This window comes from Hirundo rustica, chromosome 19 (assembly GCF_015227805.2).
Source record: "Hirundo rustica isolate bHirRus1 chromosome 19, bHirRus1.pri.v3, whole genome shotgun sequence".
NCBI lineage: Eukaryota > Metazoa > Chordata > Aves > Passeriformes > Hirundinidae > Hirundo > Hirundo rustica.
The window spans coordinates 3911773-3931467 of record NC_053468.1 but is presented as its reverse complement, the minus strand read 5'-3'; the positions used below and the strand labels follow the sequence as shown (position 1 = coordinate 3931467).

Sequence of the window (19695 nt, the reverse complement as noted above, 5' to 3'; positions counted from 1 at the left end):
GCCACCAGATCGCTTTAACTGAGCTCCAGAAATAACTCTGCAAACTTCAGTCAGAGCTTGGGCAGCCTGGGTATGCTGGAGAGAGCAGCGGCATCCTTTGGAGACCGCACGGAGGACAACAGCTCTGGGCTGAGAAACTTACTCCTGCCAGAAACTCAGCCCTGCCTCGCTGCTGGCTACGGGAGCAACAACAGCTGCTGTTTGCAGCCCAAGTTTTCAGCCCACGCAGCTGCGACAGGGCTGCACTGTGCTGAGACAACCCCAACCACCTGCAGCATTCCTCTGCCTCCCAATGCCCCCAGCCTTGCTCTGCAGGGCTGAGTTCCACACTTGTATCCACTGTATTCCCTCAAAGGCAGGGCGGGGATTTATTCTTTACTGGCAAAGGAAAGCAGATTTTGTTTTGTTTTAAGCTGGACATTTCGTGGTGCTTGATGGAAGTGAAAGTCCATGTGGGTTTCCTGTTCCCCTCACATATTCTTGATCTATGGAAGAACCAGCTCAACAGACTCCTAAAGCCCAGGCAATGCAGAGCCCTGGCACAGACACCAGCTGCCTCCTCAGCAGCCAGCCCTGTGCCCAGCCTGCTGCTGGCAGCTCCAGATTGGGTTTCACTGGGCTGCTGCTGGGCGCGTGCTCCTACAGTAACCCTCACACAGCCCTCCCTGTGTCACCCCGCCGCCGAGCCCGTCCCCATCGCCTCTGCCAGCCCTTGGCAGCCTGCGAAGGCAGGGAACGTCCCGGTGCCGAGGCTGGGGAGAGGGAGATGTGCCGAGCTCAGTCGTGGCTGTTGTCACTGCCGAGAAGCAGGGTGGACTGGGGGGACACCCCGCTGACAGCAGATCATCGGGTCATGATTTATTTCAAGGAACACGAATCTGGGCGCAGGTCGTAGGATCACCGTGGCAGTGAAGAAGGGAATTAAGCAAGGATTATTTAAGTTATCACAGACTGAAAAGAACCCGTTTTCCATGCAGCACAAATAGCAGAAAGCTTTACTGCCCATCTCCCTGGCTATGCAACACTGAGGGAGTCCCAGCAAAGCAAGTGTTGGTGGCCCATGTTCAGCCTCCAAGGTGGCTTCAGAGAATCGGCCCAGAGAGAAAGAAAAAGATTCCAAAAAGCAACAGCAAAACAAGTTGTGCAAACAAAGCCCTGATGGCTCTGGAATTTGAGACTGAAGATATGCACAAAATCATTCTTCCTGCAGTCCGAGCATGGTAGTTCACAGATCAGGAAGGGGGTGGCTAACACAATTAGGATGCTGATTAAGAAATCCAGGCACTTGGTGTTTACAGAAGAAATTTGATTCTCTGCACTTTTTAAAGTAAGAGACCCAGACCGGAAGTAAGACCATGAAAGGAATTTGTTTTACATGATAGTCCCCAAAGGCTTTCAGGTCTCCAAGTCAAGACATTCCCAGATGAAAGCTCTACACGACATTCTTCTTGTGCCATATACTGTTTAAACATCCTTGAGCATTTTTAATGCATACCATGGGTTCATGGAGCAGGACAGCAATACCCAGGAGAACACTCCACAGTGTTTTACCACCACATGCCGTGCTCCTACCAGCTCAGCCTGCCCAAAGTGAGACAGCTGCTGTGGTACCAACAAAGTGCTTTCACAAATATGTTCTTAGAAACACTTTGATCAAAATGAGAAAACTTCCTAAGGAGAATCTATCTCATCAAGGAACAAAGAAAAGAAAACCACCAGTTTTCTGATTAGCTAATCCTCAGGAAGAACACTCCTCTGACTGACACATTCTTATCTTTTTTCTCTCCTAATTAACACAGTCCATGTTGATTATCTTTAAACCACCCAGTAATCTCCTCTGCCACCAGAGTTCGAAAGCACTGCCTTCATGCACAGCACGTTTTTTTTTAAACCTTAACATGATAGCTGACAGACCCTCCAGCAGTTGATTAACAACCTGGTCTCTCCCCACTACGATTAAACACGTTTAAGACAGGATATTTTATAACAAATTTTTACACCAATCTCCCTGAATGTCACTGTCACACACCTGACCATGTTTGGCCTGACGGGCAGCGTCCCGCAAGAAGGACCCGTCTGCTTTAAATACGACTGTAACACAAGTCACAGGAGACACGCTGAGGGCAACACACTGTCCCTCCCCAGCACAGCCCAGTCCGGGGTCCCCTATATTTAGACAAAGTATGTCCAGCACTTTACAGATGGAAGGAGATCACTGACTTGCCGGAACCACGGCCAGCGCTGGCCGTCTCCTGGAGATGGTGTGACCAGGAGGTGCCAAGTCCCCGGCACACACTCAAGGCAGGGCACCCTGTGCCCCCCACTCCCTCCCCAGCAGCCACAGCTGCCCCAGGCACAGGCCCAGATGTGACTGGCCGAGGAGGATGCTGCTCTGTCTTTTTCTGCTCCCAGTGGATGTGGCCAGCACCGAGCACGGCTGTGGTCAGCCAAGGAGCAGGGCTCCTGCTGCCTTGAGAGGCAGAACCGTGCCAGGACGTGGCTCTGCAACCACCCCAACCAGGACATGGGACGGAGGAATTACGCTGGGGAAGCTGCCTGGCTCTGATCACAGCCTGGTTGGCTGCCCTCAGTAAATACATTAACAGACCCCTGTAAATAGAGCACCAAAACAAGGACCACTCTGTCTCTACACAAAGAAATCAATGCTGAATAATAAGCCTTTTCCTCTTGCTAAAAAGAAGCAGATGCTTGTTTACCAAAAGCATCAAAAATCATCAAGAGGCTGTTGGATTTGACTCATAAAAATATAGAAGGAAGTTATTTGTTCAGTATTTTAACTTCTGCAGCACTCAGCACTTTCAATTTTCTCTCATTCTTACTGCATCCTCCCCATGCAATGGTATTTGATCCCTGAATGACAGTTTCCAGCAGGAACAGTAAAATCAGTTTAGGAACGACTGTCCCTTTATATTAGCAAAAAAAGGACAGTCAGCAGTAGCCAGTGATGTGAGATGGTCTGTGGGCTGTTTCACAGAGGACTGCCACATGCCAGGTTTCTTTCAATAGGTTTTGATTTGAAACTGGAAGTCACAGGCAGCTTTACCTGTAGTGATGATACAGCCCATAATCGGGCCATTGATCTGCTTCCCCTTGCAAATACTCCAGGAACTTTATTTTAAGGAACAGGGAAGCTACAATTAAGGGAATACAAACTTAAACGTGGCTGCAACTAACAAACTTGAAATTTTAATCAGCTAGAAGTAAGGAATCATCAAAGACAAAAGATCAGAAACATTTTATAGTTGGAATAGTTTAATGGATTCTGTGTCTTCAATCCACTTAGAAGGACTGTTCTTTGCACAAACCAAGGTCAATACAAACTTCAGATTCGATTTAAAGCTGTGAACCAAAGAAGAAACACAGCTTCACTCTGGGTTCAGCAACCCAGCACGGAGGGAATGGGGAAAAAGCCTGGAGAGACAAGGCTGCGTGTTCCCAGGAGCTCAGAGCACACACCCCCAGCACAGCACACCTACCCTGACAGCAGCCACAAAAACCACTCCAACATCCTGCTGGTGAAAGTGACAATCAGCCTCCGGAGACATCAGGAAAAGCTCTCCAAATCAAACCATGAGATATAATTATGATCCATTTCAAAATGCAAGCTCAGCATCACTTTCCAATCCAACTCTTCCCCCCGCGGATGTTACAAGTTCTTCCTGGAGACAACCTCTCTTGTGACTCTGCTTTTTCTTTTGGTGCTCTGAATAGAGATCAGCTTACCAGGCGTCCTTTATTCCCGAAATAATTTCCATTAATCACTCACCATACACCACTTTAAACAGAAGCTGACAGACTGTGGGATGTCTAACACCAGGACAGCATCTCCCAACTTAAACAAAAGCTGAAATGAAGGGCACCCTAAGAGGCAAAAGGAACTGGGAGATTTCTAAATAGGAGAAAACTTCCTCAAAATGTTCCTAAGAATTGAAACGTTTTTATACAGCTACTTTAAATACAAGCAGGGAAGCGGTACTGCGAACCATCCGCTCTTCCTGGTATCTGCTCACAAAAAAAGTAAATTAAAGGAAAAACAGTAAAGTGCTTCACTCTGAAGCATCACCCTGCAGTTTTGCATTTGTGATTTTTCAGCACAGCTGCAAATTAAGCAACTCTTTTAGCACCTTCATGCGACTTTCAGGGGGATGTCAATGCTTTACTTCAAAATGCATATAAAGGACTTTTTAACTCTACATAAAAACCCTGCAAATTTTTGCTGACTAAGACTCAGACTGGAAACACATGAAATAAAGTTTTATTTTACAGGAGTTTGAACTCAGAAGAATAGAGATTCCAGATGTGTTTATCCCTGCAAAAGTCAGGTGCTAAATTTCAGCAGAATTAGCACTTTAAGCAGTTTGACAGCCAATTTTCCGCGGTTAATTCAGGTCTTCGAATTTCCTAAAAGCATAGAAACCCTTTAAAAACCACACATTAAAGCAGAAAGACCATCAGAATACTAAACACTGCTATGTACCACAGACCCAGCAAAGTCTCTAACAAGAACAGAGTGTACTTTAGGGAAAAGGCTCTTAAACAGCTTTTAAAAAGACTCCAGAATAGATATTTGCTTAATTTCAAGCTAGAGAGCCTCTCATAGAACATTTCATGATGTACTTGAAGGAACTAAGGACAAAAGAGTCAGGAAGATTAGAGCAGTGTCAAGGTTTTGCTGGGGACTGTGCTGGGAATCTGGGTGATGCCCTGGCCCATCTCCTTACCCTGCTTTCCGAAATGCAGCTCCTGGGCTGCCTCAGCATCACCCGCCTCTGGGCTGGATATTTGTGTCACCCCCACTTGCTATCAAGGCACATGGATATTCCTTCTTTTGCTTTCTTGCAATTTTCTCATTGTGGCAAACCAACAGGAGAGCTAGAAATGGTGTTGACAAGCTGTTTGTTTTTATTTAGACTAACTGGCTTTCAGTCTTTGCGCCACAGAGGAATGCGGCTGCTCCACTTTGCATTTGTTTTTTGATTTCTCCATCTCTTTTACAAAGCAAATAAAGGGGAACAAAAACCAACAAACCAACCCTAACAATAACAACAACAAAGCCAGTGACAAGCTCTTCACACACCACCATGCAATGAGCCCTTAAAAAACACAAACAGACTACACAAACAAAAAAATCCCAGTAAAACTCCTCCCACAATTTGGGTTCATTTTAATTCAGCATTTATTTGCAGAAAACAAGCAGGAAACTAACAGGAGGACAAAGGTTAAGACTAATGATAGCTTTTTACATCTTTGTGCAAATGGGATTCCCTCTTACATTATAACCTAAGGTAAATTTACCATTTGGTGATCAAAATGACCCTTCTCCAGTCCCACCTGCCACTTGGGAGTGTCACAAAACATCAACAACACACCCAGAACAGGCTGCCCGTGCAGACACAGGTAACAGCCCACTCCAAAGCATCCCGCTGGGATACTGAAAAGAGGCTGCAGGGCAACAAGAGGCTCAGAGAAGCAAATTTATTCTCTTCACGCTGGCAAACAAATCACAGGGAGTGAGGAAATGCAGCACACTACACACGGTAACACCACAGTACAGACAATTCTACGCCCAGTTTAATACCGGCCCCCATCCACCCTGGGATGAACTTAACTCTGATTCACCTTGGTGCCTCCACTAAAGCCACACTGCAAGAGTCAGATGTCACAGATCTGTGCTCTCCCAGGGAAAAGCTGGAAGTTTAACAGGGCAACCCAAAGCCCAACCTGCGGCGTTCCCGAGGAGATCCCGGGGCTGGTGGGACAGCATGGAGCTCATTAAGGCATGGTGAGAAGTGTGCGAACAAATGAAGGAGTTCGCTAATAAGTGACAAAGATCATTTGTTTAAAAGAAAGGACTAAATCGTTTCTGGTTCAGCAGTCTGGATTTAGCCTACTTGTAACAAAGATGTTTTGAGGAAAAGCATTCTGCTTAAATGGCTTATTGCAAATAAACCAGAGAGCCCAAAGAGCCTGAACACTAAGTTAATGAGCGGCAGATAAGTAATGGATAAACAGGAATATGCACTGAACAAGGAGCCTGTGGCTTCAATATACCTAGAAGTGCCCAAATTTATCAAATTGCCCACACCAAGAAATGTCAATTCTACATCGAGACCTTCCAGGTTGGATTCCTGTGTCACTCCCAGCCTTCAGCAAGTCTGGAACTTGTAAGTTTACCTTTACAGGCATTTCTCCTCCCCACCCTCCCTCATCCATAGGCTGATGTCCTTGAACCAGAAAGCTGCTGCCTGTCACAAAACACTTGGTTAATCCCACACAACCCAGCAATAGGTGGCTGCAGAACAACTCTTGCCAGTTTGCAGTTCCTTCCTAAGCTGCTGGATTCAAGCTCTGGCCAAGCTGCACATGGAAAGCAAAGGGGTGGCTTTGGAATACTTCAGCAAAAGCACAAGTGTTTACTATTAAAGACAAGAGTGAGTTTTGCTCCACGTGTTTGTGAAAATTTGAGTTTTCAACCAGCTGCGATGAAACACCATGGCTGGAAACTCAAGTTGCAGATTTGCTCTGTACACATTACATTCATTACACTGGAGAAAAATATTTGCTGAACTAGTTTTAAGCTCATACGGGCTGATAATTTAAATGCTGTTTGTCAGACCAATGCAGGGGAGACAGCAGCTCTTCAGAGCCTACTTAGAATGGGATGCAAAATTTTAAATTTTCCCTGACCCCACAAACACTAGTCAGAAGCAACTGTCAAGAAAGTTAGCTTGAAGTTGTTTTCAAAACAATGAAGCAATATTTTAACCAGGGGCTCTGAGATAAAGGTGCAAGGACGTAGAGTCTTGCAAAAAAAAAATCCCAGGCAGCTATTAACTGGCCCCAAAAGGTCTTTTTCTGCTGATAATCTCACCGGGGTCCTTCTGCTTTGTGGTCTTTAGAAAAATCCCAAGCATTTCCAGAGACAGGAACATCTGCAGATGTTTCAAGACAACACAATCTCAGAGTCAATTCTACCATTTAAATCCTTTTAAAACATTAATTTGGCAGCCCAGCAGTGTGGGCTTCCTAACTAAAACATACTGCTCAAAAAGGGTGGCGGCGTGGGGGGTTCGTCCTTGAAACACTGGTTTGTGGCTCAGTTTTGATTTGAGGTCCGATAACCATCTCTGTCTCTCCTCCAGCCCTTACCAGGAAGGATCGGTGAGACAAATATCCACTGCTTCCAGGGGAGTAAAAGGAAAAGCCAAACAGGAAAAGTGGTTATGAACAATACAGCCCTGGCTTAGTTAATGATCAACCCTGCACAGACCATACTACTTTTACCCAAATACCACAACCTATTTGAATGGTTTTTAGTAATCAGTGGGTTGTAAGAGGTCTCTTATGCGTCGCGTTTGTTTCACCACAAGCAGCAAAGAAATAAAAAAGATGAGAAATCCCCGACGGCTCTGCTCTGTCAACAGGAAGCCCATGCACTGTGCAGGGTGAGCTCAGCTGCGAGGAGGGGTGGGCAGGAAGGGTAAGGGGTCAGGTTCCCCTGCCTGCACATTCCCATCACATCCCTGATGGAGTACGAGGCTGGCTTCTGCAGCCGTACAAACCCAGAGCACAACGCACACTTGAATGGAGAAAACAACTGCAACAGTCTGCCCTGATCCCACCAGGCTCTACAAGACATGAAGGGCTGATCAACTGCGTTCTTATTTCAAGCACTTCCAACCAGAGCAACCCTCAGCTCATAAGGCACCTTTAGTTAGAGTTGACAGAACTAACTGGAACGACTGCTGATCTTCCTGGCTTTGTGCAGGAGTTTCCAAGCGTCTCCTCCTCGGCTCTTAAATATCATTGACTCTCAGCACAATGGTAAAATACTCACAAAGCTACAGTGCTTTACAACGGCACAAAAGCAATTAAAGATTTCCAATAACATGCTGCTCAGAGGATTGCAGTCTAATTGCTGAACGGTCAAGGGTTTTGGCAGCAATAACATTGTAAGGAGATAAAAAGGCTGCAAGGCTTCCCATACAATAAATAAATAAATAAGCAGCTCTCCAAAGAATGGCAACAGCAGCCACGCACCTATCCAAGTTCCTGACAGGGCACAATTCAAGATTAGGTGGTCATGAAATTTCCCACCATAAAGGCCATGGCCGCATGACAGAGGAGAAGGGGTGGGGGAGGACAAAGGGCCAAGCAGGCCGGGCACAAAGACAGCACGGAGGTGGCAACACAATGAGCCTGAATTACCCAGTGTTGTCATTTACTGTACAGTGTGTAATTACCTGCACAGCCTCAGAACTTCCTCTTGCACTGTAAAGTGCTGCTTCTTCACACTCTGCACACAAGGGTTGTCACTTAGAAGAAAACTGATTACGGGAGAGAGCAACAGGCTGCTAAGCCAGGTCTGAAAGGACATTTTGTGCCTACCTAATGATGAAAATTGTTTAACAACTTGGGTTGATTTTTTTCCCCCCTAAGAGCTCCACCATAAATTCACAATGCTGTGAAGAAAGTGTCCACTCCTGCTCCTTCTTTATCCCCCCTCAAAGTTTAAAATACATATAAAAACTACGAGTTAACATCTTATAACAGAAAATAGACTGGTATGAGGCAAGCATGAGAACATGGAAAGCAGTGAGCGTAATTGTGGTTTTAGATCCATCTGGCTCCCGACTGTTGGAGGATGAAGGAGTAAACAGGGCAGGGGTGCTTCAACATGTGCTCAACTGTGCTCAGGGAGGGCTCCCACTGCTGCCTGGCAGAAAGGAAGCCAAGGCAGAGTCAAAAGTATTTAAACACAACAAAAAAATGCTTCAAAATGTCAGAGGGATGCGGGCACCAAAGGGAGGTGATCAATCCTCGGGTTCTGAACAAAGGCTGAGCATCCCTCTGCACCTTCCAGCCCCGCTGAACACAGCCTGGTAAGAGTCACACAGGAAGGATGTGGCACAGTGAAAGCAAGAGCTGGGTTTCCTCACACCCCAAGTGAGCACTCTGATGGCTGGGTCATGCTGCTTTGTCACTGAGATAAAGATGAAAACTGGGTGACAGAGGAATCTGGCATTATCAGAGAAACTTGGAAAAGCCACTTTAGGGACACCAGCAATGAAGTGAATAACTAAAACTTGGCCAGAGGCAAAGGAAGCGACTGTAGGCAGGAAGAACTGATCCATGGCAATTCCTCCAGGTTTCTCATTAAAAATTCTTTGATATTTGCAAACTTTCTGAAGCTTTTTTTCCTATCTTTTCTATCAGCTGCCTTAGAGTTTTAGTAGACCAAAGTAAATTTTGAATCCTACAGACAAATAAACTAGTAAATCAGCAGAATTCCCCCTAGGTTCAGTGAGAGTAGGAAGATTTTCTGGAACAAGTTACAACTATAAATTCTGAGCATTTTGATAAACACAAGTCTCCCGGACATTATTTGAATCCTTGTGAACCTGAAATGAATTAGACCCAGACCAGCTGACTACATTACTGACTAAAAGCGTCAACACAAGAGTAATTTCTGCTGATCTCTGAAAGTCCGAGCTGATCAGCCAAATACATCTACTAAAGAATACACTGAAACAGAAGTTTCTGATAATGTTTGGGCCACCACTGCCCTTCCCACTCCACACAGAACACATTTTTAGCATAGCAAACAACTAAATCTGGATTTTTAGGTCTTGCCCATGATGAAAAAAGGACATCCAATATTAATCAGCCATTGTGAACTTGTAATTAGGAGCACAAACTTTAAATACTGGCCTTAACTAGGCCAGCCCGAGAGCTGCAGCACCATCCTGATTGAGAACACTAGCAAAATATTAATCCAGCACTCAGCCCTGTGAGAACGCTTCTGCGTGGGCCAAAAGCTCTGTCATTCTTGTGCTTATTAATCTTCCCTCACAGGAGGCAAAGGACAGCATAAGCTCCACTCTGATAATTCGGTTATCTCTCTCCCCAGAAAAGGAAAGGGTGGTCCTTCCAACCAAGTGGCCATTTAAACCACCACAAGGCACTTTGCTGCAGGGATCCGTGTAACATGTGACAGAAGGAGCAGAGACGAGTAGCACTTCCCCTTTCTTTTGATCCTTTTTCTGTACAGTCTCCAACCGAGGGTAAAGTGTTTGAGCAGCGGACAAAACAAACACCTTAAAAGCACTTAAATTGTTACCTGGCTACCTACTCCAGCTCGGTAAATCATCCAGAGCACCTAGGAAATGTTTCAGCCCACAGTATGTTGGGGTTTTCACCACAATTTCAGAACTGCTGCAACTTCCCAAAGCCCAGGGCATATCCAGTTTTGCATCACTGCTTTGGAAGAACAATTTAGGTACATCTCTGTTAAAGCTACATTATCAGCAACCGCAGGGAAAGCCCTGATGTTTACAGGCAACACTGCGAGCAGAAAAAATTACTAATCACAAACATTTTGAGTTGAGTATGAAAGGCTCAGAGAGATTTAACTGAACTGATTACCAACTGCAGCAGTGATTGCCAGTGCTCACAAAAGAAGGCACAGAGTCTGGGGACTCATTTCCATATGAAGCATAAGCAGAGATATCTCATAAAGACTTTGTAAGTGCAAGGCAGCTGCAGTTCTAGCAGGAGCTTCTTGTGACAAGAACACAGTTCCAGGTGGGACCCAGAACTTTATCCCACTATCTGGAAGCCTTTCATGATGTTTCCAAGAGATAAAACAGTCTGTTGGCTTCTTTAAAGAAGTATCAAGAATGGCTAGACCACAGCGACTATCTCCATGAACGCCTTATCTACAACCCCAGAGCTGCCACTTCCCTCCTCAATCCTTCCAGCCAAACTCCACGACTCAGGCAGTGTCTGTTAATTGTTTATAAATTAAATGATTACTTGTATCTGCATATCAAAGGCGGGGGGGGTGTGCAGCTGGAGAGACTGATTTTCCATGCGGCTTAGTCTGGGACACGGAGACACTCCGCACTTTCGAGCTGCCCGAGACTGACAGTACCTAACAACCGGCAGCAGCTCACGTCTGTGCCGTGTGACCCGCAGGTGCTGAGAGTAATGCCTCAGACCTGCTCCTGCGGCTCCCACCTGGGACACGCCAGCCCCGCAGCCCCTCTCTGCCGCTTTGCGATAAGCCCAGAGATCAGATAGAGGAGTTAATCTCTGCTTTAAGCCCAAAAGACGGCCGAAGTGTGCGGGCCGGGGGATCTGTACCCCGCTGTCAGCGCGCAGCCTGGTCCGCGGGGACCCCGCACCGGCACCGCAAGGGGAACAGGCGGCTCCGGCAGGAGGGAGCGCAGCCTTGAGCGGCCCGGGCAGCTCCCGTGTAACACCGAGAGAAACGCTCGCATGGGACTCGGAGTACTTGTAGTGAAAAACAAAAAAAATCAGGAAAGTGAGCGGTGAGGGAGCAGCAGCCGCCGGGCGCTGCCGGTGCTTATCAGCACTTCCACACTGCGGTGCCGGGCAGGGGAAAGTTCGCCCGGAGGCGACCGGTGGCAGAGGGAACTACGGGGAACGGAGCGGGCGAGGAGAGAGGGGAGAGAGGGACAGCGGAGCGAGCGCAGCGCACGCCCGGGCAGGGGGAGCCGCCGGCAGCCGGGGCAGGCGGAGCGGCATCGGGAAGGGGAGTCTCGGCGGTGTGTACCGGTACTCACAGCTGGGCGATGGCGCCCTGGGAGATGACGGCGTTGTCGGAGAAGTAGGGGATCATCGCTCCCCACCGCGGCGGCCGCCCTGCCCCGCGGCATCGGCACCGCCGCTCTGCCCCGCGCCCGCCGCGCCGCCCCCGCCGCGCAGGCGCGGCCCGAAGGCGGGGTCAGCGCAGGCTCCGCCCCTGCCCCGCCCACACCCGCACGTGGCGGCGCGGGGCTGCGGAGAACGGGACCGGGACCGGGACCGGGACCGGGACCGGGATCAGGACAGGCGGGACCGGGACAGGCGGGACCGGGACAGGCGGGACCGGGACAGGCGGGACCGGGACACGCGGACGGTCCGCCCTGATCACGGATCGGGCTTCAGCTGCCGGTTCCGCCGGCGGGCAGCAGCGAGGGACGGCGCACAGTACCGCGCGCGGGTGCGCTCAGTTTTTCCTTTTCCCTTCCCTTTTCCTTTCCCCTTTTTTCCCTCCTCAGATCTAGGCCAACGAGGCTGCACGCCCTGCAAACCGGGTTTGATGCAGCACATCAAGCGATGTTTTGCAAAGGCAGGCAGCGACAACTCGGGTGCTTAGGAAACGACCTTAATTTCTCTCCTGCAAGAGACGGGGAGAAGAGATTCTTGGCAGTAACTTTCATATGCAGAGACGCGACAACTTGCTTTCTGCCAAAGGAGAAGCAGCTGCCTTTCAGTGCTGTTTTATCTTTAGCTCCATCGCCCCTCGAGAAAAGGAAGAAATTAAGTTATTTAGAACAAAAGTCTTGTCGTTTGGCTGCTGGGAATTCAGAAGTTACAGTGCAAGGGAAACTTAATACAGTTTTCCACTGGGGAGAGCCGGGGGCGGCTCGATCCCACCCTGCACTGCCCATCCCAGACCGGCATTCTCCAGCCCTTACACCCAGCGAGCAGCACGGGCGAACAACCGAGGAGCCTTGGATTGGAAGCAAGCTCAGTTTTGTGTTTCCCATAGGAATGCATGACATCCCAGCACAGAGGAACACGATATACCAGCCTTAAGTCATCTGCTGTGGGTGGCACATGCCCAGCAAGGAGGCACAAGTGAGCTGGCAGGGGAAGATGTGAGTTTAAACACAACTACTTGTTAATGACGTCTACTCAAGAGCAAAAAATACCAAGGCATCAACTGCAGAGCTGCTCTTGTGATCTGGCAGAAGAGCTGGAAGCTAAAAGCTTCATCAGCTTTATTTCCAATTATTAACTAAAAGTTCCAGAGAAACAGAGAGAGGTTGAAAAAACCTACACAGTGTGATGGCAGTTGCTTCAGGTCTTGATAGGAGACTTGACAGGAGCAAGAAGACACTTGTCTGAAAGGTCTTGACCATCTCCACTTCAGGGGTGGGCAGAGAAAAGGGCAAAGCAGTGGAATTTGTAATTCTGCGAGTTTTGCTAGAGTATTGTTTGGTTGCAATAATTTAAGCAATGTCATCCTATATAGCCAGGAGTGCAGCTCTAGGAATGGTGCCTCACAGCTGTAAAGGAAATGCAGTGCCAGCTTGCTGCAATGCCAAAAAAAAAAAAAAATTCTGTTAGGCAGAAATGAAATCAGTTGCAAGAAGCAATGGAAAAATGGAGACATTAAGAAATGGAGGGTAACTCAATCCTTCCAGAGGTCAAGAGACTGGCAAGAACCTCACATTCAGTAGTAACGCATACCACACATTCACAGACCGAAAAACAAGCCCAGAACTTCTGTTCTATTCTAATTAATAACTTAAGGGCTTTATTCAAGCATTGCAGAAGACTAAATGTACTTAGATACTGTCCAGACACGTCAGATTTCTTACATGTAGCCACCATTAAAAGGCAAGCCCTTAAAACCTGCTGAAAACAAGTGCAGTGATTAACTACAAGCAGCTACTCATAACATATGGATAATAGATTTGTAAATGAATTAGTCCTGGATTAATACAATCATGCACTGCATCTCCATATGTCAGGGAACCAAGTGATAACAAAAATATCCCATTTGTTTTCGAACCTTTGGAGAACAGAAATGGGAAATCCACAAATAAGTTCATATCTTGAAATCTGCACTAATAAAAGCTATTTGAACTTGGGTTTGTTGCCATAAAGATTGAAACCCCAGCCTGAGAGTGGCATTACTTTTAGGTACGTGTTAGTGAGATTAGCATTTCAGTTCCCGCTGTCCATTTGTGGAGACTCAGAGAATCATTAAGGTTGGAAAAGACCTCCAAGATCAAGTCAAATCTTTGGTCCATCACCACGCTGTCAACAAAACAACAGCACTAAGTGCTGTGTTATTTTCATATTTTGCTTTTAACATCAGACTTAGGGAACAACTCTTTCTTTGTCAAAGTTGCTCCTAGGTTTAGAAATGAGTAAAAGTTTAGTAAATCGATGTCTCAGCATGGAGGAACAAGGAGCAGGCAGAAAAAAAGGGATGCACAAGCTGGAGTTTAGGCAGCAAGTCACAAGACAGCCAAGAAACTGCTCCTGGCTGGAAGCAGGTGCACTCTGCTGGGACAAATACACAAAGAATTTAAAGTGCACAAAATTGCAGTGATGACAGGTAGCAGCCTAAATCACCGCCATGCTGCAACAGAGCATGTGAGCAGAGCCATTAATCACTGCATGACAAGATGTAAATACGCCTGTCTGGGGTCTCAAGTGCTGCCCAGCCCAGTGCACCAACTGATATTTTGCTGCAAGGAAGAGGGCACTGCTTGTCTGAGTTCTCATCATTTTGCTCTTCCCAGGAGGCCATGGGATCATCGGGGCTCAGGGGAGCAGGCAGCAAACCCTGCAAGGCACAGCAGCACCACAGACCTGTGGGACAGCAGGATCCCGTTTAACCTTTGAACACCACACAAACTAATAAATGAGTTATATACATAACCATAAAAACACCCATCCCCAAATCTTTGCTACACTAAGGCAGCAGCTACAACCAGTTGTGGAAGCACAATGGAAAAAAAAACAGAGTGTGAGGGATGTCTGAGCAGGCACTCCACAGGAAGGGAGCAGAGGGAATGCTACCAGAGCTGCCTCTAGAGAGAAGTTTCAGGGGCTGGAAGGAAAACAGGCATGCACAAATCTCTTCATATTGACTTGTAGTCTTCAGTCTGGCAGACAAGGCTGACAACATATTGTTTATTCATGCAGTCATCATTTTCACCAGTGTCTGCATTGCAAAACTACACAATCACAGCAGCTTGCACGGTACCTTCAGCTGTTTTGCTTTCCTGGTGCATATTAGCAGTTTTTGATCTTGCAGTGATGTAACAGAGTAATTCTGTGTCCTGCACAGGACTAGCACTTGCTAATGGGGTTCTCCCTGTCCAGCCCAGGCCTCGGTGCATGGGTAACCATGAAGTGCTCCAGTCAGGCTTGGCACTGGCATGCCCAGATCTGACACTTGCAGGAGGCATGCTCAGAGCTGGACACCCAGTCCTGTCAGTGCACATAGTCCACATGCAAACAGGGCATTCATCAAGCTTCTGTTTCCATCCAAGATCAACAGCTTCAGGCTGAATTGCTGCTTCTTGTCAGACCACACAAAGGTGTGGGTGTCATCGTGTTCCACCCACTCCTATCCCACAGGGGCTTCCTGAGGGTCTGCTCATGTGTTAACATGATTAAATCTGGAGCATGATTGTCTTATTAGACATCTTCAATTGCTAGCCTACACTAAGGGGGACCTGATGACCTCTTTTCATTTTAGAGTACAGCTAACCAGTGAGATTTTCTCTGGTCCCCTCAGTTCTCTCTTATTGAAGAACCCTAATGAACACAATATACTGTCATAGTCTTTCTAACTCCAGTAGGTGTGAAGGGTTGGGTATTATTAAGACTGTTTAGACTGAAGTCCAGGTACTCTGCAAAAGCAAGGAATGTTCTGTTCCTACAAATATGGAAAGTACTACAGCTGTAACACTGGTCATGTTCAAGGTAAAGGGGACTGTGGGAGGCTGTCACACATAGGAATTTTGCCCTCAATCATTATCAGTATCACAGATAAGGCAATGCAGAACCCAGACATGTTTTCAGAGGATTATGAAAAAAACTCGTGAAGCTGTTGTGTTAGACAAACAAACCTCCCCCTCATCCCCAGCACATCCTCTCCCTGCTGAGCGACGTGCCACGGCCGTGCCTGCTCAGCCACCTTCACTGCACATGTGGAAAGTTTGTTCTTTACTGTTCAACAGCTGTTTCCGGTGATACTTATGAAAAGCCACCGAATTTTGAAAACAACACGTCCCTGCCCACAGCCAAGCACGGCAGTCTTGCACAGGCACCGCCGGGGAGCAGAGGTAGCAAGTTCATTTCCGTGTGCAGAGGTGGGGCCAAGTCCTTTGTTTTTTCTCACCGGCAGCTTCACTCAGTCTTTGTCCACAAAGGCAGCTGTCTCTGCATCAGCTCTGATGGGAAAAGGGTCCTAAGGGGTAGCCTTGAAAAATCTGCTGCCACACTGAGCTCCTTGAGGGTCAAAGGACTTGATGACCTGGCACTTTTGGTGGGAAGTCAGTTAAGTCATTCTTTTGCTGTGAGGACATGTGGCTTTAAGCACTGAACAGTCGACAGATGAGTCTGAGTGGATTAAGCATCCAAATAGATGATTTATTTGGGAAGAGCCTTAAATTAGCGCAGCAAACCTGTAAACAGGTAGAGACCACCTGGCAGCACCTCCTGCACTCATCTGCTACTGCTGCCTTTGCACCTCGGTGGAGAAGATGATCTGCCAGCAGCTTCCTGGATGGTTTTAGCATGGGAGGTGAAGCCTTCTGCATTCTGCATCCAATTTACCAGGAAAACATGAAGCGAATTCAGTAGCAGCAATCATAAACAAGCCAATGCACGCAGGGCAGAGATAGAGTACAGCACAAAGCTTTCCCAGTGATTAACAGACATACCACCCACCAAGGCAGAGCTTACATACACCAGCTGGATTACACACAGACTGGGGATCTTAACCAAGTAATTATAAAGGAGCCCATATCTAGTTAAAACAAAACAAAAATTAAAAAAAAAAAAAAAAAAAAAGGCAGGGGGGAAGGCAGGAACAGGGAAAGCACGCAAAACTGTACTTTAATCCTGAAGAACCAGTCAGAACAGGAAGCCACATTCTAAATTTGGTTATTTAAGCTGTCAAAGAGTATTTCTGTTTCCAGTTCCTGAGCAAAGAAATCAGACAAGTACAGGGGTAGGGAGATAAGCATCACTGAAAGAACAAACCCCTGCTTTTAAAGCCCTTTGGTCAGCTGCCCATCGTGATTGATGATTAGGCTGCCTAGTCGAGAATTCAACACCTATTTTGCAATATTATCAGTTCATTAAACCCTTCCCTCACCAGCCCCACATCCAATCACTGTATAGTTTACTTATCATTAAATCTTACAGGGTCTGACATGGAGAGGCCAATGCTCAATTACACCTTTTTTTACAGAGCCTGAAGCGAAGATGACTGAAGGGACCTGAGCAGGAAATGGGACACAAGCGGCAATGTCTGCTCTCAGCAAGCAACACCAGTGTCGGTAATGTATTATTTAAGTGACCTGTGGAAAAGAAAGATCTAAATCCTCCCAACTGTCCAACCATTCACTCACCCAATTTTATAAAGGAATGTTTTTGATGCAAAGACACCAACTAGCTGAATGGCAATGAGTCCAGAAACCCTGGCTCAGACTATCAAAATTCATCTAAGTGTCTGAAGTCCTTGAAATGCTGAAAACTCTGAAGATTCATGTTTAACTTTAAAATCTTGTGGAAGTGTCTCACCAGGAAAGGGAATTTCAGTTTCCCTTTCTATTCCTTTAGCTTAGAGCACCTGGCTTGTGCTCAGCAGGAGCCAGAAGCACGTATGGAATCCTTAAAGCACCTCCTGGTCAGCCCCTCCTCTGTGACCCTCTGAAGAAGCACAAGTGCATGGGAGCAGCTGTTCTGGACTCCAGACCCTTTTGGTAGCTGAAGGATCTGACCCACCTTCATTCCTTTTACTTCCCAGCTTGTTCTTGCCCTGTTCCTCATTCTCCTCTCTTCACACGCTTAGAATGACAAATTCTAACCACTTTTCATAAGCATTCAGATTTTGAGCGAGCTCCCTGTGTTTACCTGGTAATTTGGCAATGCAATGATATTACTCTGCTTGATCCTTCAGCCTGAAGATCACACCTGAAATCATCTCACACATTATTGTGATCCACAGGTATGTCATCGGACTGGACTGAACATGTTGCAACCACAAACACAGACCTTGCAGTGAACCAACCCTCCAACCCTGCAGATACCTGTTCCTAATCTAATAAACCCAAATTTTACTGCCAGTTCAATAGCTTTGCTCACAGTTTGGTGATAAAAGAGCTGGTACTCAAAAATGAAGGCCACTGTATTGAATTAAGGCCCACAGAACTTTTTCTGGTGGTCAGCAGAGCTGGCAGATGACCAGAGCTGTTCTTTATCTCAGCATTACACTCTCCTCAAGCAGCTGTAGCAAATGCCAGAGAGAGGCTGAGCTGTCACCGAAAGGAAAGACAGAAAGATGAATTCAGGAAACACATTCTAAAGATAAGGTTCATACTACAAGAGCTTAGCAATCTCCAGCACGGATAAACACACGTTTTCCTGTATAGCACACACACAGCCCCTTCTTACTCAAGAACTGGAGTTAACAAACTGTCTTGCACACCTATTAAAGACCCAGCTACTGTTCAAGTACCAACAGAGTAAATGTTTGGCAGCTGCAGCGGCAAGGAAAGGCAGCACAAAGAAGGTTTCACTGCCAGAACTCTCACACACGGCTTTTGGAAGTGTCTCCTGTAACACCAGACAGGTTTTAAGGATAACCAGGAGCAGCAGGGACCTGCCACAGGAGCACCAAAAGGTGATGACACACATCTCCAAAAGTTACAGCATGCTGCAGATCCCTACATCTGAGCGTGGAATGTGAATGAGCCTTTGGAAGTGCACACAGTTCAGCATCACACAATCAGCCCCCCATTTCTCACAGGGACTAACACACATTTTACAACAGGTCTCAGTTTAAAAATCAAACGGGTTGGCTCACAGTTTATTGAGCTGCTGCCCTGCAGAAGGAAGCACATGTACCAATTCCACTTACTCTTTGAAAAGCAACTTTTATACCTCTATAAACCATCAGCTCCTGCATCAGACTGTGGTCTTCTGCTCCTAAAACAAAGGTATTTACTCACAGCTTGAGACCTTGAGGCAACTTGGCACATCCAACTGTTATCACGGCAATAATCTGATTTGCTTCCCTTCCCAGTTCACTCCTGGAAGGAACTATTTTGACTACAAAAAACAAACCAGAAGGTAACCATACTTGTGCTGCAAAAGGTGTGGGGGTTTTTTTCTTTGTAAATTATAATTTAATACCACACTCTTGCCTCCACTTGAAGAGGGGAGGACAAGCACTTTCTGAGAACATTTTCAGGTAACAAGCCCCAGATTTCAAGCAGGATGTAATCACTTTCTGTGGTACCTGAAGGGAACGACAGGCTCCTCAGCTTTACCTGAACAAATGGACTTTAGTCTGAACCACTGTCAGACCATAAAAGTTCAAAGACTCCCTCTCAAGTCCCTGGCAGCCTTGCTACAGAATACAGCTCACACAATTTTATATGCAGCAGTTACTGAGCAGCCCCAAATGCTGCATTTCAGCAACCACAGCACTTTCAAGGCACACAGAAGTAGTAAAATCATGATGGTTTGGAAATAGAGGCACCATTTAAAAGATGAAACCCAAAAAGCAAGCGGCAGATCCTGACAGCAAATCCAATGCAGCTGCAGCACTGCTGCTGCCCCGGGCCCGGAGATATCGTTTGTCAGCAAAACAAAGATGCTGAATACTTGCAACCTTGGCACAGAGCACACAAAACCTGAATGTCAATACCTCAGCGGGTGTAAACACAACTCACAGCTCAATACATGTGCGTTTTAGGTAAATTTTAACAACCTCGGGATACTGCAAAGAGCTCGTTAACTCAGATGCTCCATTAAGAGTGTATTCAGTGTGGCAGCAGCACGTCTGGGGACAGGACAGATGTGCAGGCCAGTTTAGCTCCACAGCCTCCAGACAGCCTAATAAAA

The 19695-nt window shown here is 46.8% G+C and overlaps 1 protein-coding gene across 4 annotated transcripts in view; it reads right to left on the bottom strand.

Annotated features, from left to right (window-relative positions):
* The window catches only part of SSH2 (slingshot protein phosphatase 2), a 91041-nt gene that overhangs the window by 39503 nt on the left and 31843 nt on the right, over positions 1–19695 (bottom strand). The window contains exon 1 of one of the 4 annotated variants that reach the window (XM_040082176.2): positions 11610–11726. The exons of the other annotated variants lie outside the window; for them this stretch is intronic. Within the exon in view, the coding sequence (XP_039938110.1) occupies positions 11610–11665 (56 nt within the window). The 5' untranslated portion in view covers positions 11666–11726. Of the gene's footprint in view, positions 1–11609; positions 11727–19695 lie in introns of those variants that run through there. 4 annotated transcript variants of the gene reach the window in all.